Raw genomic sequence first — 17413 nt, 5'->3', positions numbered from 1 at the left:
AAGCCAAATACCAAGATATTTATTACATATTTATTTTACCCTCCCTCAACAAGTGCCATGTATTTGTTTCCTGCTTGTGGTCATATTCCACTTGCCCTCTGGCAGTTTGCTTCATGATGGTGTCCTTAAAGCTATTGAAACCAGAGAATCTTTCAAACTGAAGAGACGGTCAATGTAATGTCAAGTTTCATTGCTTACCCTCTGTCTCAGTGTCAGCTAAGCCTTTGGCTATCAAGTTATACTGTGATTATTTGGCAAATTGCTGCCGAAACCAAATCGAGTTCTGTACATAGTGCACTTGCACTAGCTAAACAAACACAATGAATGTGACAAACAGAGCTGCGGGCCACAATGACCTTTAAAAAGGTTTTTGTGACCCAAATGTCAGATTGGCAACTATATATTTTAATGTCAAACTGTCATCCAACCCTGTTACCTCACCTGATACACGTGTTTCATCCTCATGTCCCACCCATGCAACTACCACTGCAGTTGCCAAAAGGCTAATCAAACATTAACTAATACACCCCCAAAGCTCATAGGTGTCCATGGGAAGTCCCAATTGGTGGTTATTCAGCCTTGAAGATGTTTTTTTGTGTGTGTAGTCGCATATAAACGCGGTGGCACACATGAGTTGTTCACTTGGGGATTGTCCTGGTCAGACTGCTGTTGAATCATGGAAAAGCATCGGAGTGCCACCTTTTTGGTGGCACTAGGACTGCTAGGCAGCTTTGTAGCGATAAGTGTTGAGGCTCAGAGCTGGCTGTCTAAGGGAGCACCACCTCCTCCACCGCAGGATCAGAAAAACAGACAAATTCCACAGGTCCAACCTCCGCCAAAGGATCCTCGTTATCATCATGGGCCTGAGCTTCCGGGGCCTGCACCTGTACCACTAATAGCTGTTCAACGCCCTCAAGAATCTAAGGTTCCTCAACCACCTCCTCCATTCTACCCTAATACGCCCCAGACCCAACCAGGACCACCACCTGTATCTCCAGGGCATCCCTGGGATCCTAATGGGCCACAGGTCCAACCTCCACGAAAGTATCCTGATACGCCCCAGACCCGACCAGGAACACCACCTGTATCTCCTGGACATTCTCAAGGTCCTTACGTGTCGCCCCCAAAGTATCCTAATACGCCCCAGACCCGACCAGGAATACCACCTGTATCTCCAGGGCGTCCCCAAGATCCTTACGTGTCGCCCCCAAAGTACCCTAATACGCCCCAGACCCAACCAGGACCACCACCTGTATCTCCAGGGCATCCCTGGGATCCTAATGGGCCACAGGTCCAACCTCCACGGAAGTATCATGATACGCCCCAGACCCGACCAGGAACACCACCTGTATCTCCAGGGCATTCTCAAGGTCCTTACGTGTCGCCCCCAAAGTATCCTGATACGCCCCAGACCCGACCAGGAATACCACCTGTATCTCAAGGGCATTCTCAAGGTCCTTACGTGTCGCCCCCAAAGTACCCTAATACGCCCCAGACCCGACCAGGAATACCACCTGTATCTCAAGGGCATTCTCAAGGTCCTTACGTGTCGCCCCCAAAGTACCCTAATACGCCCCAGACCCGACCAGGAATACCACCTGTATCTCAAGGGCATTCTCAAGGTCCTTACGTGTCGCCCCCAAAGTACCCTAATACGCCCCAGACCCGACCAGGAATACCACCTGTATCTCAAGGGCATTCTCAAGGTCCTTACGTGTCGCCCCCAAAGTATCCTAATACGCCCCAGACCCGACCAGGAATACCACCTGTATCTCAAGGGCATTCTCAAGGTCCTTACGTGTCACCCCCAAAGTACCCTAATACGCCCCAGACCCGACCAGGAATACCACCTGTATCTCAAGGGCATTCTCAAGGTCCTTACGTGTCACCCCCAAAGTACCCTAATACGCCCCAGACCCAACCAGGAACACCACCTGTATCTCCAGGGCATTCTCACGGTCCTAACGTGTCACCACCAAGGTATCCTAATACGCCCCAGACCCAACCTGGTTCATCAGGGATCATTACACCTTCTTTTCCAGGAAGGCCTCATCAACCAAAGTTTGGTCCTCGAGCAATTTCCAAATTCGAGCCTCCCCAAGAGCCACATGTGCCACAACCACAGCACCCACATCAACCAGCTCCAAAGGACCCTTCTATTCACCAGCCTAAGCAGCCTACTTTTCAGAGTTGTGAGGTGGGCCAAAATGCGAGAGTCCCCTGTGGAGCTCCTGATATCTCTGCTGCTGCTTGTGAAGCCATCAGCTGCTGTTTTGATGGCCGACAGTGCTACTTTGGAAAAGCAGGTGGGTGCTGGTTGTTTTTATTCTCTCATAATATTAAGTAAAAGTAATTTAGGGACAACACAAATCTACAAGTAACCGGTAAATTAATACGTTGATACAGTTTAAAGAGTTTCTTGGTTCTACATCCAACCTTACGTCACATATTTGCCATTATTTCTTGCTCAACAATAAGGTGCAAAGACAAACTTTTGCAACCTTTTCCTCACTTACCTTACATCCATGACCATTCACATAAAATTACAAATTACTAATTCAGCCACGATATCACTACATTTTACATTCTTCAGCACAATACAATAAATTATTAAACCCTCAAATAGATACTTGTAGGACTATAGTCTTGTCACATATTCTTTGCCCAGTAATATCTAGCCACTAAACCTGTGTATTCCTCTTTTTGTGCCACTAGTGACCGTTCAGTGCACCAAAGATGCCCAGTTCATTGTGGTAGTGGCCAGAGATGCCACTCTGCCCAACATTGACCTCGAGTCAATCTCACTTTTGGGGGAAGGTCAAGGCTGCACACATGTTGACTCTAACTCAGAATTTGCCATTTACCAGTTTCCTGTTACTGCTTGTGGCTCTCTTGTGATGGTAAGACCTTCATTTTATATTCTGTATTCCTTTATCAAATGAAAACACCTATAAAAAGGGCCTGTGCATGGTTTAACCCAACCCTAAAATAACCCCCCCCCCTTTCTATTGTAGGAGGAGATTGGTGTTATAATCTATGAGAACAGGATGTCCTCCTCCTTTGAAGTAGGAGTTGGGCCCCTTGGAGCCATTACCAGGGACAGCCACTATGAGTAGGTGATAATTTCTTAGAGTATTGAAGTGCTTAAATAACGTCTCTTAAAAATATAATGCCACTTTCTTCTTCTTCTTTTTTTTGCAGTTTGCTCTTCCAGTGTAGGTACTCCGGCACTTCTTTTGAAACTGTGGTTACAGAGGTATTACCTTTAGATATTCCTCCTCCAGGAGTTGCTGCTTGGGGACCCATTGAAGTTCAGTTGAGGTTGGCTAATGGGCAATGCCATACAAAGGGTTGTAATGAATGTAAGTTGTGTCAGCCTGGCAGTATTTGTTGAACATTTCATAATATTGCTGTCATATTAACTGGAAACTCTGCTTTCATAGTGGATGTGGCCTACACCTCCTACTACATGGACACAGACTACCCTGTACCCAAAGTACTGAGGGACCCCGTGTATGTGGAGGTTGCACTCATGGGCAAGACAGATCCAAACCTTGTCCTGACTCTTGGTCGCTGTTGGACAACCACAAGCTCCAACCCTCACAGTCTTCCCCAGTGGGACATTCTGATAGATGGGTAAACACTCTGCTATTTATGACGAAATGTACATTTCTGAGGAGATTAAATATTTCTGTCAGGTCTGCACACGGGAAACAGTTAAAGGAAAACTTAATGCTCAACACTGGCTTCATTGTTCATTTGCGTTTCACTGCCTTGATTTAATTTGCTCTCCTTCTAGGTGTCCATATCGGGATGATCGCTACATGTCATCCCTGGTTCCAGTTGATTCTTCTTCTGGTCTGGCCTTCCCAAGTCACTGCCGACGTTTCCTTTTCAAAATGTTTACCTTTGTGGACTTCAGCTCAATGGTGCCCTTGAGGGAACAGGTAATCAATATATCAAGTGATGAGAAACTGCTCCAAAAAGAAATATTTTTGTGTTGCTCTGCCAACAATGTCGTCCTTGTTTAGGTGTACATTCACTGTAGCACAGCTGTGTGCACTGCTGCTCCGGGCCGCAATTGTGAACCATCATGCTTCAGAAACAGTAAGAAATTCATTTATATTATATATTGGCAAAATGTGGCAGGATTATACACTTAAATCTGACCATGTTTGTATGTGTGTTTGCAGAGAGAGATGTCAAGGCTGTCGAACAGAGGACGGCTGAGCCAAAGGTTGTGGCTTCTGTTGGACCTGTGATCATGAGCAGCCCTGAACAGTAACCAGCACATTGTCAAGCTCAAGAACATTTGTTAACATTTGAAGAATTAACATGGTTCAGACATTTGTAGTATGAAAATAAAATTACAAATTACCAGTTTCCTGTTACTGTGTTACTGGCTTTTGCTCTGTTGTGATGGTAAGACCTTTAGTTTGTATTTACGTAATATTTTAATTTTTTTTTTAGAAATAACATACATGTATCTGACACGTTGTAAGGTATGGTATTTCATTGCTATAGCTGACATTATATTGGACAAGAGTAACTAAATACATGTAAGTTATTCAAAGATGCAAGAAAATACATTGGAAGACATTGCTTGAAAAGGGTTAATAAGCAGTTGTGTAAAGTTAAACCATGGGAGATAGGCTTAAACTACAGCACGCAACATTTGATGATTTGTGTGAAATCAGTGAAGTAATAAATGGACTGCTGGACCTTGTTTACTGTCTTTTCAAAAATAATAAAAAGATTACCAGCCATTCAGCCAGGTATTCTATTGGACTAAACTGCCCTTCTTTTCTCAAAATTCATGTCATCTCAACAATGTGTATTCGTTCATAGTGTTTCTCAGTGAACACATCAAGTGTGGATAAGTAATACAATGTATGATACTGACAAAATCAAACACTTTCATTAAAGCTTTCTGCAGGAATCTCTTTATTTAAAAAAGTTAATGTAAAACAGTTGTGCTGCCTAGAGAAACAGAAGTAAAAGTCCTGCATTTGACATTTTACTTTTGCTAGTGTTAGCGCAGTATACAGTATGTGCCACACCCCATTTATAATTGACTAAAAATAAAAGTATTCATGACATTATTATATATAGATATTCAAGACACGTCAAAACTTAGCATTGGGCAAGATTGCATTATAGGCAATGCGCTCAGATATAAAGTATTTTAATAAAGCTGAATTCACAATAAAGCTCTCATTTACATGTTTTCTTATTTCTTTGAACAAGAAATAAATAATGACTCAATTTTTTTTCATATTTTATGAAAAAAAAAATAGACATTCATATTTGTTCATACAACAAATTCACCTAACGCACTCTAAATTAACGACAGGGCTGAGGTTGTGGCTTTTTAAGCTTGTAAGATGATGACTTGGAGAAACAGTTAGACGCAATAGAATTTTAGGGTGTTCCCACATACAGGCGTTTTCAAACAAACCAAACAATTTTTTTCTAAACTGGCCCAGCAGAGCAAAGACTCAGCTCCGATAAGGCTACAGTCCACACACACACACACACACACACACACTTTGAGAGGATCTCTTGTACGACATCAACCATGCCCATCACAGTAGGCCCCATTACCAGCACATTTGGGCCCTACATTCCACACCGCAGGCATTGTACTTTGGAGCTTGTCATATGTTATGTTTGTAATATATCAATCAGTCACATTTGTACCTCTCCAATACATGTAGTAGAATAAACTGTACACTATTTCCATCCAAATTGTCCATACATTTTGATGTGTACATGCAGGCACATTACAGGAGCACAAATACTAAATACTCAGTTAAAGCAGAAGTAAGTGGAATATTTGTGTTAATAAGTCTTAAATAGTTCTATCTTCCGACAGCAATCACTTATATAGAGTGTTTGGTCTGAAACACGGGTCTGTCAGTCACTCTGCTCTGCTGTAAGCCGAGGAGAAAACTTTCCTTGTATCCTACAACCTTTATCAAATAAGGAGAGAGAACGGCATAAAGGGGCGGTCCTCTCTGTGTGTGCAGCCAAGGGATGCGTGTGAATGTGGTGACATAGGGACGAGGGCGGGGACTGCTAACTCCATCGGCTGACAGGAAGTTAGCCAAAACGACCGGATCGCTTACTTCTGCTTTAAAGTATAAAAAACAGAACCTAAGAAAATGTACTTACTTTCTACCTCTGATATCATGTATATGTGTTAAAAGGGTTCATTTTCCAGGAAAAAAATTAATGAGACCTGTTCACAATTATCTCAGAAAAATGGGTCAATACTGTAACACTTCCACAAACTCAGTGTTTTTCAGCCTTGGGGTTGCCTCAAATGGGGTTGCCTGAAATGTCTAGTAATTGATTAAAAAAAATACCTAATATCATTCTTTTTTTAAATTATGCTTAAAAACACACAACTGTATTCTATACTTTCACTTTCTCAAATATAAATCCAGTTCAAATAGCATATAAAAATACCTGAACTGGCGCAACTTGATTGACGGCCTCGATCACGTGACTGCACGTGATTGCACGGTCACCAGAAATTTGTGATGTCAAAATGGGGTCACGTCCCAAAAAAGGTTGGGAACCACTGCACTAATTAAATGCAATTACACTTTAATCGGCAGCTTAAAAACTCTGCACACAGATTAAAGCAGAAGTAAGCGGAATATTTGTGTTAATATAAGTCTTAAATAGTTATATCTTCCGATGGCAATCACTTATATACTGTAGAGTGTTTGGTCCGAAACACGGGTCTGTCAGTCACTCTGCTCTGCTGTAAGCCGAGGAGAAAACCTTTATTTTATTTCCTTGTATCCTACAACCTTTATCCAATGAGGAGAGAGAACGGCATGAAGGGCTGTGTGTGCAGCCAAGGGATGCGCGTGAATATGGTGACGTAGGGACGAGGATCAATAGATCCATGACGAGGGCGGGGACTGCTAACTCCATCGGCTGACAAGAAGTCAGAAAAACGACTGGATCGCTTACTTCTGCTTTAATCTTACTTTCAATATGTGTGATTAATTACATTTGAAAAACATTGTATTTAATTCAGATTATCACAGTATTAAAAAAGGACCAACAAATCTAATGTTTCATTTGTAAGTTTGGACTAACGGTAAACAGCCAATAACCTTATTCGTTATTTGCCACCTTATTTAAGCCAGGTATCGAAGTGGATTTTAACACTATGGTTAGTTTGCTTACTCAGTAACTGAGGGAAGGGGGTTATAGCAGAAACCTTAGTAAAAATCTACAGTGATGTATTTTAACCTGCGGCCTTTCTATGTGGAGTTTGCACATTCTCCCTGTGCCGGCCTCCACCAACTGTCCAAAGACATGTTAGGTTTATTGGTGATTTATGGTGAATTGCTCAGAGCTGTGAATATAAGTGTGAGTGGTTGGTTGATTGTTTCTATGTTGACCCTATTAGACTGGTGACCATTATGGTACAATACTATCTAGAGCAACAGAAAGGTCTTTGAGACTTAGGGTTTGTCTTGCGACAGATTCAAAACTCATGGTTTAAAACTTGATATCTGACTATTATATAAACTGCAATATGGTTATGATTAAATAATATCAGCATGAGGGAATATGTTCTTAGAAGTTCAAGTAAAAAACAACCTAAATTGGGCTCAAGTTCACTTAATGACAAAGTCACCAGATCAATACTGTATGTTTACCATTGTGCGCTAGATAAAATAAACATTTGGGGCCACAATGACCTTTAAAAAGGTTTTTGTGACCCAAAAGTTGAATTTGTCAAAAAACACTTTAATGTCAAACTGTCCATCCACCCCAGACCTGATCTGATAGGACACATGTTTAATCCCCTTGTCCCACCCATACAAGTAAGAAAGTTGCCAAGAGGCTTATCAGACATCACATAATACACCCCTGAAAATTATAGGTGTACAGTGAAAGATGGGAAGTCCTGATTGGTGGTTTGGCCTTAGAGGTGGGGTTATGAAATATCAAGTCTAGTAATGTATAAATGTGGCAGCACACGTAAGTGGTACACTTGGGGAGTGTCCAGGTGAAACCGCTGTCAAACCATGGAGAAGCATTGGAGTGCCACCTCTTTGGTGGCACTAGCACTGCTCGGCAGCTTTGTTGTGAGAAATGTAGAGGCTCAAAGCTCGACGTGGCAGGACCCTCCAACGCATTTGTCCAAGAAAGCTCCACCTCCTCAGGCACCAAAGGTTCTTCCACGCCCTGACCCCCCGCAAGTTCTGCCTCCTTCACCTCCAAAGACTCCTCAATATCCTCACGTGCCAGCTCCACCACCAAAGGTTCTTCCACGTCCTGAACGCCCACAGGTCCTGCCACCTCGACCACCAGATAATCCTAAATATCCTCATGTGCCAAATGTCAAACCGGGTACGCGACCCAAGTATCCTAACACCCCTCAAGCATACCATGATCAGTTTTCCCAGGAGCCAAAGGTCCCAGAACGACAGCGTCCTGCAGTGCCAGGGCTGACAAAACCAGAACCTGCCCAGAGTTGTGAGGTGGCCCAAAATGTAAGAGTCCCATGTGGAGGTGCTGACATATCTGCTGCTGGGTGTGAAGCCATAAACTGCTGCTTTGATGGCCGACAGTGCTTCTTTGGAAAAGCAGGTGGGTTTTTTTTAAATATATATTTTTTTAAAAGGTAATTCTCTTTAAAGCTAAGACATGTACAAATATGAAAGATTTGTTCAGTAATATCTAACCACTCAACCTGTGTATTCCTCTTGTTGTGCCACTAGTGACCGTCCAGTGCACCAAAGATGCCCAGTTCATTGTGGTAGTGGCCAGAGATGCCACTCTGCCCAACATTGACCTCGAGTCAATCTCACTTTTGGGGGAAGGTCAAGGCTGCACACATGTTGACTCTAACTCAGAATTTGCCATTTACCAGTTTCCTGTTACTGCTTGTGGCTCTCTTGTGATGGTAAGACCTTCATTTTATATTCTGTATTCCTTTATCAAATGAAAACACCTATAAAAAGGGCCTGTGCATGGTTTAACCCAACCCTAAAATAAATCCCCCCCCCCCCCTTTCTTTTGTAGGAGGAGCCTGGTGTTATAATCTATGAGAACAGGATGTCCTCCTCCTTTGAAGTAGGAGTTGGGCCCCTTGGAGCCATTACCAGGGACAGCCACTATGAGTAGGTGATAATTTCTTAGAGTATTAAAGTGCTTAAATTAAGTCTCTTAAAAAATAATACCACTTTCTTTTCTTTTTTCTTTCTTTTTTTTTTTTTTTGCAGTGTGCTCTTCCAGTGTAGGTACATCGGCACTTCTGTTGAAACTGTGGTTGCAGAGGTATTACCTTTAGATATTCCTCCTCCAGGAGTTGCTGCTTTTGGACCCATTGAAGTTCAGCTGAGGTTGGCTAATGGGCAATGCCATACAAAGGGTTGTAATGAATGTAAGTTGTGTCAGCCTGGCAGTATTTGTTGAACCTAAGCCTTTGGGCTTTATTGTGTTTTTAATCCTTTTGAACACGTGTCTAATGTTGTTCAATAAAGTTTTCAATCAATCAATCAATTAAAAAAACATTTCATGATATTGCTGTCATATTAACTGGAAACTCTGCTTTCATAGTGGATGTGGCCTACACCTCCTACTACATGGACACAGACTACCCTGTAACCAAAGTACTGAGGGACCCCGTGTATGTGGAGGTTCTACTCGTGGGCAAGACAGATCCAAACCTTGTCCTGACTCTTGGTCGCTGTTGGACAACCACAAGCTCCAACCCTCACAGTCTTCCCCAGTGGGACATTCTGATAGATGGGTAAACACTCTGCTATTTATGACGAAATGTACATTTCTGAGGAGATTAAATATTTCTGTCAGGTCTGCACACAGGAAACAGTTAAAGGAAAACGTAATGCTCAACACTGGCTTCATTGTTCATTTGCATTTCAATGTTGTCACCTTGATTTAATTTGCTCTCCTTCTAGGTGTCCATATCGGGATGATCGCTACATGTCATCCCTGGTTCCAGTTGATTCTTCTTCTGGTCTGGCCTTCCCAAGTCACTGCCGACGTTTCATTTTCAAAATGTTTACCTTTGTGGACTCCAGCTCAATGTTGCCCTTGAGGGAACAGGTAATCAATGTATCAAGTGATGAGAAACTGCTCCAAAAAGAAATATTTTTGTGTTGCTCTGCCAACAATGTCGTCCTTGTTTAGGTGTACATTCACTGTAGCACAGCTGTGTGCACTGCTGCTCCGGGCCGCAATTGTGAACCATCATGCTTCAGAAACAGTAAGAAATTAATTTGTATAATCTGAAGAATTCAGGCAGAATATACACTTATATTTAACCATGTTTGTATGTGTGTTTGCAGAGAGAGATGTCAAAGCTGTGGAGCAGAGGAAGGCTGAGCCAAAGGTTGTGGCTTCTGTTGGACCGCTAACCATTGTGCAGCAAACAGAGCAGAGTGCCTAGCTCAAGAATTGTATGCCAAACAATTAAAGAGTGTGAACTTGACCTACAAAGTATTGAAGTTAAATTTATATTAAAATAAATATTGGCTTTGATGAGCTATTCATATATTATTTTGTGCATAATGTACTTTTAAAAATGTTAGGGACATTCTAACAAACAGAGACCCCTGGCAGTAATATTTAACTTATGGTTATAAAATGATTTGAAACAAATAAAACAATAAGATACAATCAAGTGGGTGTTTAATGTAGTTAACAAGGAGTATTGATGCCATTTTAACTGTCTTAATGTGATCTCAGAATTTCAAATGTAAAACTGGTGAAAAAAATAAAGTTGGTGTAATCTTACCAGCACTTTATCTGTGTCACCTTGGTCAGTATAATGATGTATAAACAAGATCCAAACATTTGAGGTTAAAGTTTCATCTACTAGAGGAGATATACGTAAAACAGTTGTAACATTATTTTTAATGTTTTTTTTAAAATCATCTTTGGATTTATAACATAAAAATGACCACAGTGCTGCATTGAAACAGATCATCCGTAACGGTGGTAAAACAATTTATTTACATATATATTAAGTTTTGAGTGAACAAATTATAGACCCGACAACACAAATATGGTAACGGTTTCTAAAAAATATAATTTTAAATATGCAAATCAAGTTCTGTAACGTAAAGTATAGATATTTAAAACTTACCATTGAATTGAAGTTGAACAGTCAAGAAATTTGAAATTTGGAGTAGTCTCATGAAAACGCTTTTTATGAGGCTGCTTTTGTAAACGAGGGAACGCAGCACACGTACACAACCTTCTGCATATGTTTTATTTAGACAAGTTGATAAAACACTGATACAACATTGACATCATCTGTGAAGCCTCAAATAACATTTGACATTTAAAGGTAGATCTACAAAAACTTTTAAAAATCTTATTTTTACATGATTATCAGCTAAAAATGTAGTTGATATTTTAACACTCAGATTGTATTATCAAGAAATCCAGCCATCTGATTGTAACAACGGTAAACACTGACTCCAAGCTATATGAAGGAGCTTTAGAGAAACATTAGGGTTGAGAACAAAGCTTCTTTGGTACAGTAGCGGAGATGGCATTATGGCATTATCAAACTTCTATGGAAGATTTAATTTTTCCAAGTTTACATGTTACTTCAATCTGAGAGTAATGTTCATCAACATATCACAGTAACTACTAGAGAGGCTGGCTCTGAGGAGGCAATGCACTGCAAGTTCAGAAAACATCTTCAACAATGAAATCCACACAGCACAAGACAAGTGTTACACTGGAAAGTGATGTAATGTGTAAACTGAATGGTTTGGTGGCACGGGTTGGACGGGTTGCATGCGTTTTCCTGCGTTGCATTAAGCTCTCAGGGCCAATGCACTAGTGTGTAAAGTTATCCCATAAACTTATACTGAACCAGAACAGTCAAGTGAACCAGCTAACACTGCAACAGGGAATGAAGTTCATTGTAATCAATCTCTTAATCATCATTTTCACATGAATAACAATACTTATTTTGATAAATTGGACTGTGTATCAAAAGCACGAGTATGAGTTGCCTTCCACTGAGATGACAAAAAAAAAAGGCAAAGGAAACATGAACTGAGAGGAAACCTGGCTGCAACTGCCAAAGTAATTCCCCAGTGAAATACCCACAGTCCACAGCCAACAGTGTTTACATGACACAACATACAAGACATAAAACTGGGCTGTAGTGTTCACATTACACCTTTGATTTGTTCATTTGTGAACACAGGTGATGAACTGGAGTGTGAAATATTTTCATTATCCAAGAAATATCATATCATTTATAGCTTGTCACTCATCAATGATTGTCTTGCAAGTGAAGTTTAAGCATTTACACTTTAGGCTGTTCCACACTAAAGTTAACTAATGTGATGAGTAGAACAGTCTGCAGGAAGAACTGTGTTGTAGCTTATTATCAAACATGTAAAATAGACATTTCACCTAATTTGTGGCACAGGGGATAAAAGTTTGGCGTGTTTTCCTTTAAAAAACAGTCGGAGTCTTCTTGGTTTTCGGGTCCATGCCACATACTTGTATAAATGTGGGTTAACCAAGACACGCATAAAGTAACTACAAAACTAACTCAAGAAATAAATGAAGCAACCCCTCACTAAAATGTGTACACTGTGCTTTTGAGTCCTCTTTTCATCTTTGACTGTTCAGCTTTGCATGTTCACCCTGCTCCTCTCTCCATCAGTCAGACTTGTCCTTCTTTTTGCATCCTCCTATGGGAACTTTGCTGACCACTGCAGAGCCGACAGATGTCACTCCTCCAGCTACGGCGCACACTCCTCCTTTAACGAGCCCCACTCCCATGGCAGGCACAGCAGCTACGGTGCTGACGGCGGTCTTGGTTAGATCCAGACTCTTTCCTCCGACCCAGGCCACGCCACCCACTGTAGCTCCAATAGCGCCCTTGGTGGCACCGTACAAGCCCCCCGCCAACCTGCCGAACATGCCTGGTTGAGTCTGTGGGTGGTCCTTGTTGTTGTCTGAAAATAACAGGAGCAGATTTTTAAGATTTACTGTGTCACTGCTGGATTATATTCATCATATCATCATCGTCATCATACAGAAACCATGATTATAACGCCAATCATTTGAAATTGGTTACAGTAATCTTGTTCATGACTACAACATTATTTTTTAATATGTATTACGCTCAGAATTTCTTTTTTTGTGTGTTTTCAGTTGAATTACAGTTGACTTATCTGGGACAGAGAAATAAACTATGCTACAATGACACTTGCTGCATTTGGTTTGTTGTGGTTTTGTATTTTTCTTGGGATTAACCCTATACAAATAAAATATTAGGGAACTGAGCTGGGTTGAGCGGGAGTCTCCCTACATTATAAAAATGACTTTTTAAATGATTACTTGCTTAGTATTTACTATTTGATCATCAAAACTGCCATCGGCTGCTCTTTTGAACACTACTGACAGTTTCCTAATTTCCTTTCATGACAGATTCAAGGTGTACAAGGGAAGGCTGGACTTTTTTTTTTGCACAGACTGTGATGAATAAACATAAAAACTTTTGCAGGTAAACTGAACTTACCAGTAGGTGGCTCATCTTGTAGGTATGCAGGCACGTCCTCAGGCACCTGCTCTGCCTGACTCATCTCTCTGGCAGAGTAAATAGCACACACAATTACCAAGAAAGTCTGTGATGCAAAATGATTACACACTGCAACACTGTGAGAGTGCCACGTTATGTATTGTACATATAGAGCTAATCAGACAGACACATGATCATCTCTCTGAGCAAGGACATCTGTCCTGCAGCTGAGTTTTGGTATGTAGCGTATGTAACCTATGACAATGTAAAACTTATAACAGACTTGCTCAGGGTGATGGAGTAGCTCTAAATGATGTAATGCAGGGATCCGTAGGGATATTACACCCAACAACATTGCTGCAACTCAGATTATATTTCTCCCTGGCATTCATACAGCATTTCTGTTATGGTGTAAACTTTGCCATGAAGACTTATTGCTGCTGTGTTTGTTGTTGGATTAAGCAGAAACAAAAGTTGTGCCTGCCAGCTTTAACCTTCACATTAACTGTGATTGTGACAAGGTTGCCCTGTTATTATTAAAAGTCTTTATTCCAGATGGACAAAGTGGTACAAGTAGGCCTATGTGTGACACACTGACTGTGTAAATGTTAGGAATGGGGCTGTCTTAAGGAATATAAAAGGTGATTGCTTTGGGTGTTGCTGCTGATCGCAAAACAAGGCAGACCTGTTCACACTGTCACACAGAAGCACAACAGGTTAAAACAAACACACTCAAACACACAGACACAGAGCTGGGATAGACTGTAAAACTTAAACCGAGCTCCTTTACACACTACCACTCAAGTTTGGACACACCTTCTCGGTTCTTTCTTTATTTTTATTACTTTATACACTGTAGATTCATAGTTAAGACATAAAAACTATGAAGGAACACATGGAATTATGTAGTAAACACAGTGTTATCTGTGAGATAACCATCATGAGTTGGACCGCAGAGTGAAGTCAAAACAGTTAACAAGTGCTCAGCAGTCAGCACCTCTGTGAACTCCTTTGGAAAACCTCATGAAGCTGATGATAGGATGTCAAAAGTGTGCAAAAAGCTGTCATAGGTGGCTAAAAATCTTATAGCCTAAAACACATTCTGCTTTGTTTTTGCAGATTTTTGTTTACTGCAAAGGTTAGCCTAGTTCCTCCATAGTTTTGTTGTCTTCAGTTTGAATCTACAATGTATAAAAAAATAAAGAAAACACATGGAATGAGAAGGTTTTGACTGGTAGTGTACAAGTTTTAAGTAGTATTTACAATTTCCCGGTCTGTGTTTTTAAAACAATGACACGCCGTCTTCACAAAATGCAAAATGATCCCAGGACCTGTTGCACACAAAGGTGACTTTTTATTTGAGCTTTCTGAGGTGGACACAGTTTTGAACTCTGCTCAACAAAATACCCGTTAAGTTAAATATCAGGCGGAAACAATAGTTCATTGCAGAGACAGCTAGCTTTTACGGTGACAGTTATCAGTTGTTTACACCACAATACACAGCCCGTGGTGAAGCCGATGTCTCAAGTTAAACAGTGATAAAAGAGAGGAGTTGTTAGCTGCTGGTAGCGGCCCCGCCCAAGCTAAGAAGCTAATGTACAGAGAGTTCGTTTTTTAATCTTACCGTTTACGTACTGTACGTTAACTGTACGTAAACTTTACGTTAACGGTAAGTTACGACCCCATGGTTACGACCCCATGGTTACGAGCCAACGTTCACTCACTCACTGTTCGGGCTAACGTGAACTTCAGCTAACTTAACTCACTCAGAGGCACGTACAGTTCGTGATGCTACATCGGGTTTATGTTCAATATTAACTCCCTAAAACAAGAAAAAAAAAGAAAGGACGTGTTTGATATTCGTGCATCACTTTGTTCCCGTGTGTCCTCAGCGCCATAAGCAGATTATCTGAGGACTGACACATCAAAACAGACACGTCGTCTTTCCCGAAACTCCCCCGACGACTGTTTCGTTGTTTTTCCACCGTAAAACCGTCCACATTTACCAGTATTTTATAACCCAGTCGATGGGCGTCCGTTTTGAAGCTGCTCTGAAATGTTATGCTGCGGTTCTTCCTGCAGAAGTTCTCATGGCTGCCTCATTAAAAAACAGCAGCAACAACAACCACCACCACCACCAACTCGCTCAGGACTCACCTTGGTTTGTAACGTTAACAAACTAGTCCAGTCCACCCACTGCAAGGTATGTGTGGCACTTTAAAACTACCCCAGCAAAGACAGCTTTCAGGCTCCAGGCCCTGTGATGTTTTCGCCTGTTGCTTCTAATGGAGGAGAAGAGAAGTTGACTGTGTGTGTGTGTTGTCTGTCCTCTCCTCTGACTGTGTGTTTTTTTGGAAGAGGTCCCCCAGTCTCCACCCAGAAAAGCTCACAGAGGTACAACTGTTGTGTGCAGACTGGAGCACCAGCTGCTGGCTGCCTGCACAAAAAACACATTGCATGCCAACACAAGTAAGTATTGTCTGTCTGTGATTATAGGCCTTAAGGTTGTGCAGTGTTTGTAATCCACTCTCTGATTTATGTGCAGGCACATTTTAAAGTTCAAGTCAAGATGAAGGTTTGTTATTGGGATCCCATGCTCTAACTTTGGTGGTGAAAGAGGACACAAGAAAACCTCCACCACTCTAAGTGGAGCGTGACATAGCCTACTCCTCTTATTATTTTTCTAAAAATAGATTTGATCACAAAATGTATTTTATATCAAGGCTTGATCACCTACCAGCAGGCTACTGCTTCGGTGTCTTGAACCTCGATCAGGGGCCTCGGATCCTACATTTTTATTGAAAGTGATGTGAGCAACATAGTTGAGTTATGCACATCAAGTAGCATAGTGATATGTTATTATTATCATGTATTGTTGGATCAAAATTATTAAAAAAAACAACAACAACAATGCAGTAGTCTACATTGCATGTATTGGTGTAACATGGTGGTGATAAGACAAAACTATCTGACATGAATTTGTGCCAGTTTTCAAAAAACATTTGGCCGTTCTAGTGTGTAAAAAACAAAGGGAAATGAAACCACTGAAAAAAATACCGAGGACATGACCTCAGTGGTTTCTACGGCCCTGTTTACAGTCTCATGATTTGAAATGATTCTGCTAAAATGTTATTTGGGTGTATTTCTATAATGTTTCTGTACTGAAGGGACTAGTATTAGCTCTGACCTGAGCTGACAAGTGACAAAGTCTTTTGGATGCCTGGATAATGAAACTTGACTTCACTGGCTTTAAGAAAGTCTTTGACCTGGATACCTCTTTGGGTTAAACAAGTGACCTGCCATTGTCACTTGAAGAGAAAAATGCATGTCTTAAAACAGACACAGAAAGATCCTGCTAAACAAACATTACATTACACTACACACAATGAAGACAAAAAAAAGAAAGAGATTTGAGTGCTTTGACAAGAATTTTCAAACAATTTCTGTTATTGTCTCTTCATAATCAAAGTCAGGGGCTTTGTCCCCGTATAACATTTCTGAACAAATTTGGATCATGCCCAAAAGTAAATCGTGTCTCAAATGTAATACAAAATGTCTCTGCAATGTCCTTTACCTCAACATGTATTGAGGACAGATAAATTAATTCAGCAATACTAAATCAAACGCAAAATAAATTAATCTTGTTCACGAGAACTGCTATCTGTTTTTAAAGGGGTCCGCCCGCAAGTAAAAGATGAGAAAACATACAGTGTGATTGTTTAAATTTTTTAGAAAATAACAAATACCAACTCACAAAGTGTCTATCAAACATGCCTATAAAGTTCGTAAACAGGAAACAAGATCTTCTTGTTCCCTTTTATAATTTCTTAATTCTTACTTCAGGTGTTCATTCATATC

At 40.9% G+C, this 17413-nt stretch overlaps 2 protein-coding genes and 1 long non-coding RNA gene across 4 annotated transcripts; 1 reads left to right on the top strand and 2 right to left on the bottom strand.

Annotated features, from left to right (window-relative positions):
• Positions 1-618: 618 nt before the first annotated feature.
• On the top strand, positions 619-10539 carry LOC146985979 (uncharacterized). 2 transcript variants are annotated; one of them, XM_085779507.1, is made up of 8 exons: positions 619-2306; positions 2716-2900; positions 3015-3112; positions 3202-3362; positions 3444-3636; positions 3800-3947; positions 4032-4107; positions 4194-4383. In XM_085779507.1, the coding sequence occupies exons 1-8, from the start codon at positions 677-679 to the stop codon at positions 4283-4285; spliced, it is 2583 nt and encodes an 860-aa protein (XP_085635633.1). In that variant the 5' UTR covers positions 619-676; the 3' UTR covers positions 4286-4383. The 2 variants fall into 2 exon arrangements, with proteins under 2 accessions (XP_085635633.1, XP_085635632.1); XM_085779506.1 differs by lacking the exons at positions 2716-2900; positions 3015-3112; positions 3202-3362; ... (2 more) ...; positions 4032-4107; positions 4194-4383 and adding exons at positions 8754-8938; positions 9058-9155; positions 9258-9418; ... (2 more) ...; positions 10189-10264; positions 10347-10539 and having other exon boundaries at positions 620-2306.
• Positions 9262-9674, bottom strand: LOC146985980 (uncharacterized). Its single transcript, XR_015036007.1, has 2 exons — positions 9548-9674; positions 9262-9452 (listed from the first exon to the last, which is right to left on the bottom strand). It is a non-coding gene; the product is annotated as an uncharacterized LOC146985980 (long non-coding RNA).
• Positions 10540-11253: 714 nt separating the features above from the next.
• Positions 11254-15887, bottom strand: tmem263 (transmembrane protein 263). Its single transcript, XM_085779514.1, has 3 exons — positions 15713-15887; positions 13556-13623; positions 11254-12989 (listed from the first exon to the last, which is right to left on the bottom strand). The coding sequence occupies exons 2-3, from the start codon at positions 13617-13619 to the stop codon at positions 12691-12693; spliced, it is 363 nt and encodes a 120-aa protein (XP_085635640.1). The 5' UTR covers positions 13620-13623; positions 15713-15887; the 3' UTR covers positions 11254-12690.
• Positions 15888-17413: the final 1526 nt, after the last annotated feature.

The sequence above is a fragment of the Trachurus japonicus genome, chromosome 6 (genome assembly GCF_045865225.1).
Source record: "Trachurus japonicus isolate A0001 chromosome 6, Traja_1.0".
NCBI lineage: Eukaryota > Metazoa > Chordata > Actinopteri > Carangiformes > Carangidae > Trachurus > Trachurus japonicus.
Note: the sequence above shows the minus strand (reverse complement) of the source record. Positions and strands in the feature narration are given on the sequence as shown.

Bases quoted from the DNA above. Each gene is read 5' to 3' on its own strand.
- LOC146985979 (XM_085779506.1), top strand. From the start codon at position 677: ATGGAAAAGCATCGGAGTGCCACCTTTTTGGTGGCACTAGGACTGCTA. The intron at 8,939-9,057 runs GTAAGACCTTCA...TTTCTTTTGTAG, and splicing joins CTTGTGGCTCTCTTGTGATG to GAGGAGCCTGGTGTTATAAT. The intron at 10,105-10,188 runs GTAATCAATGTA...GTCCTTGTTTAG, and splicing joins TGTTGCCCTTGAGGGAACAG to GTGTACATTCACTGTAGCAC.
- tmem263 (XM_085779514.1), bottom strand. From the start codon at position 13,619: ATGAGTCAGGCAGAGCAGGTGCCTGAGGACGTGCCTGCATACCTACAA. The intron at 12,990-13,555 runs GTAAGTTCAGTT...TGTTATTTTCAG, and splicing joins ACAAGATGAGCCACCTACTG to ACAACAACAAGGACCACCCA.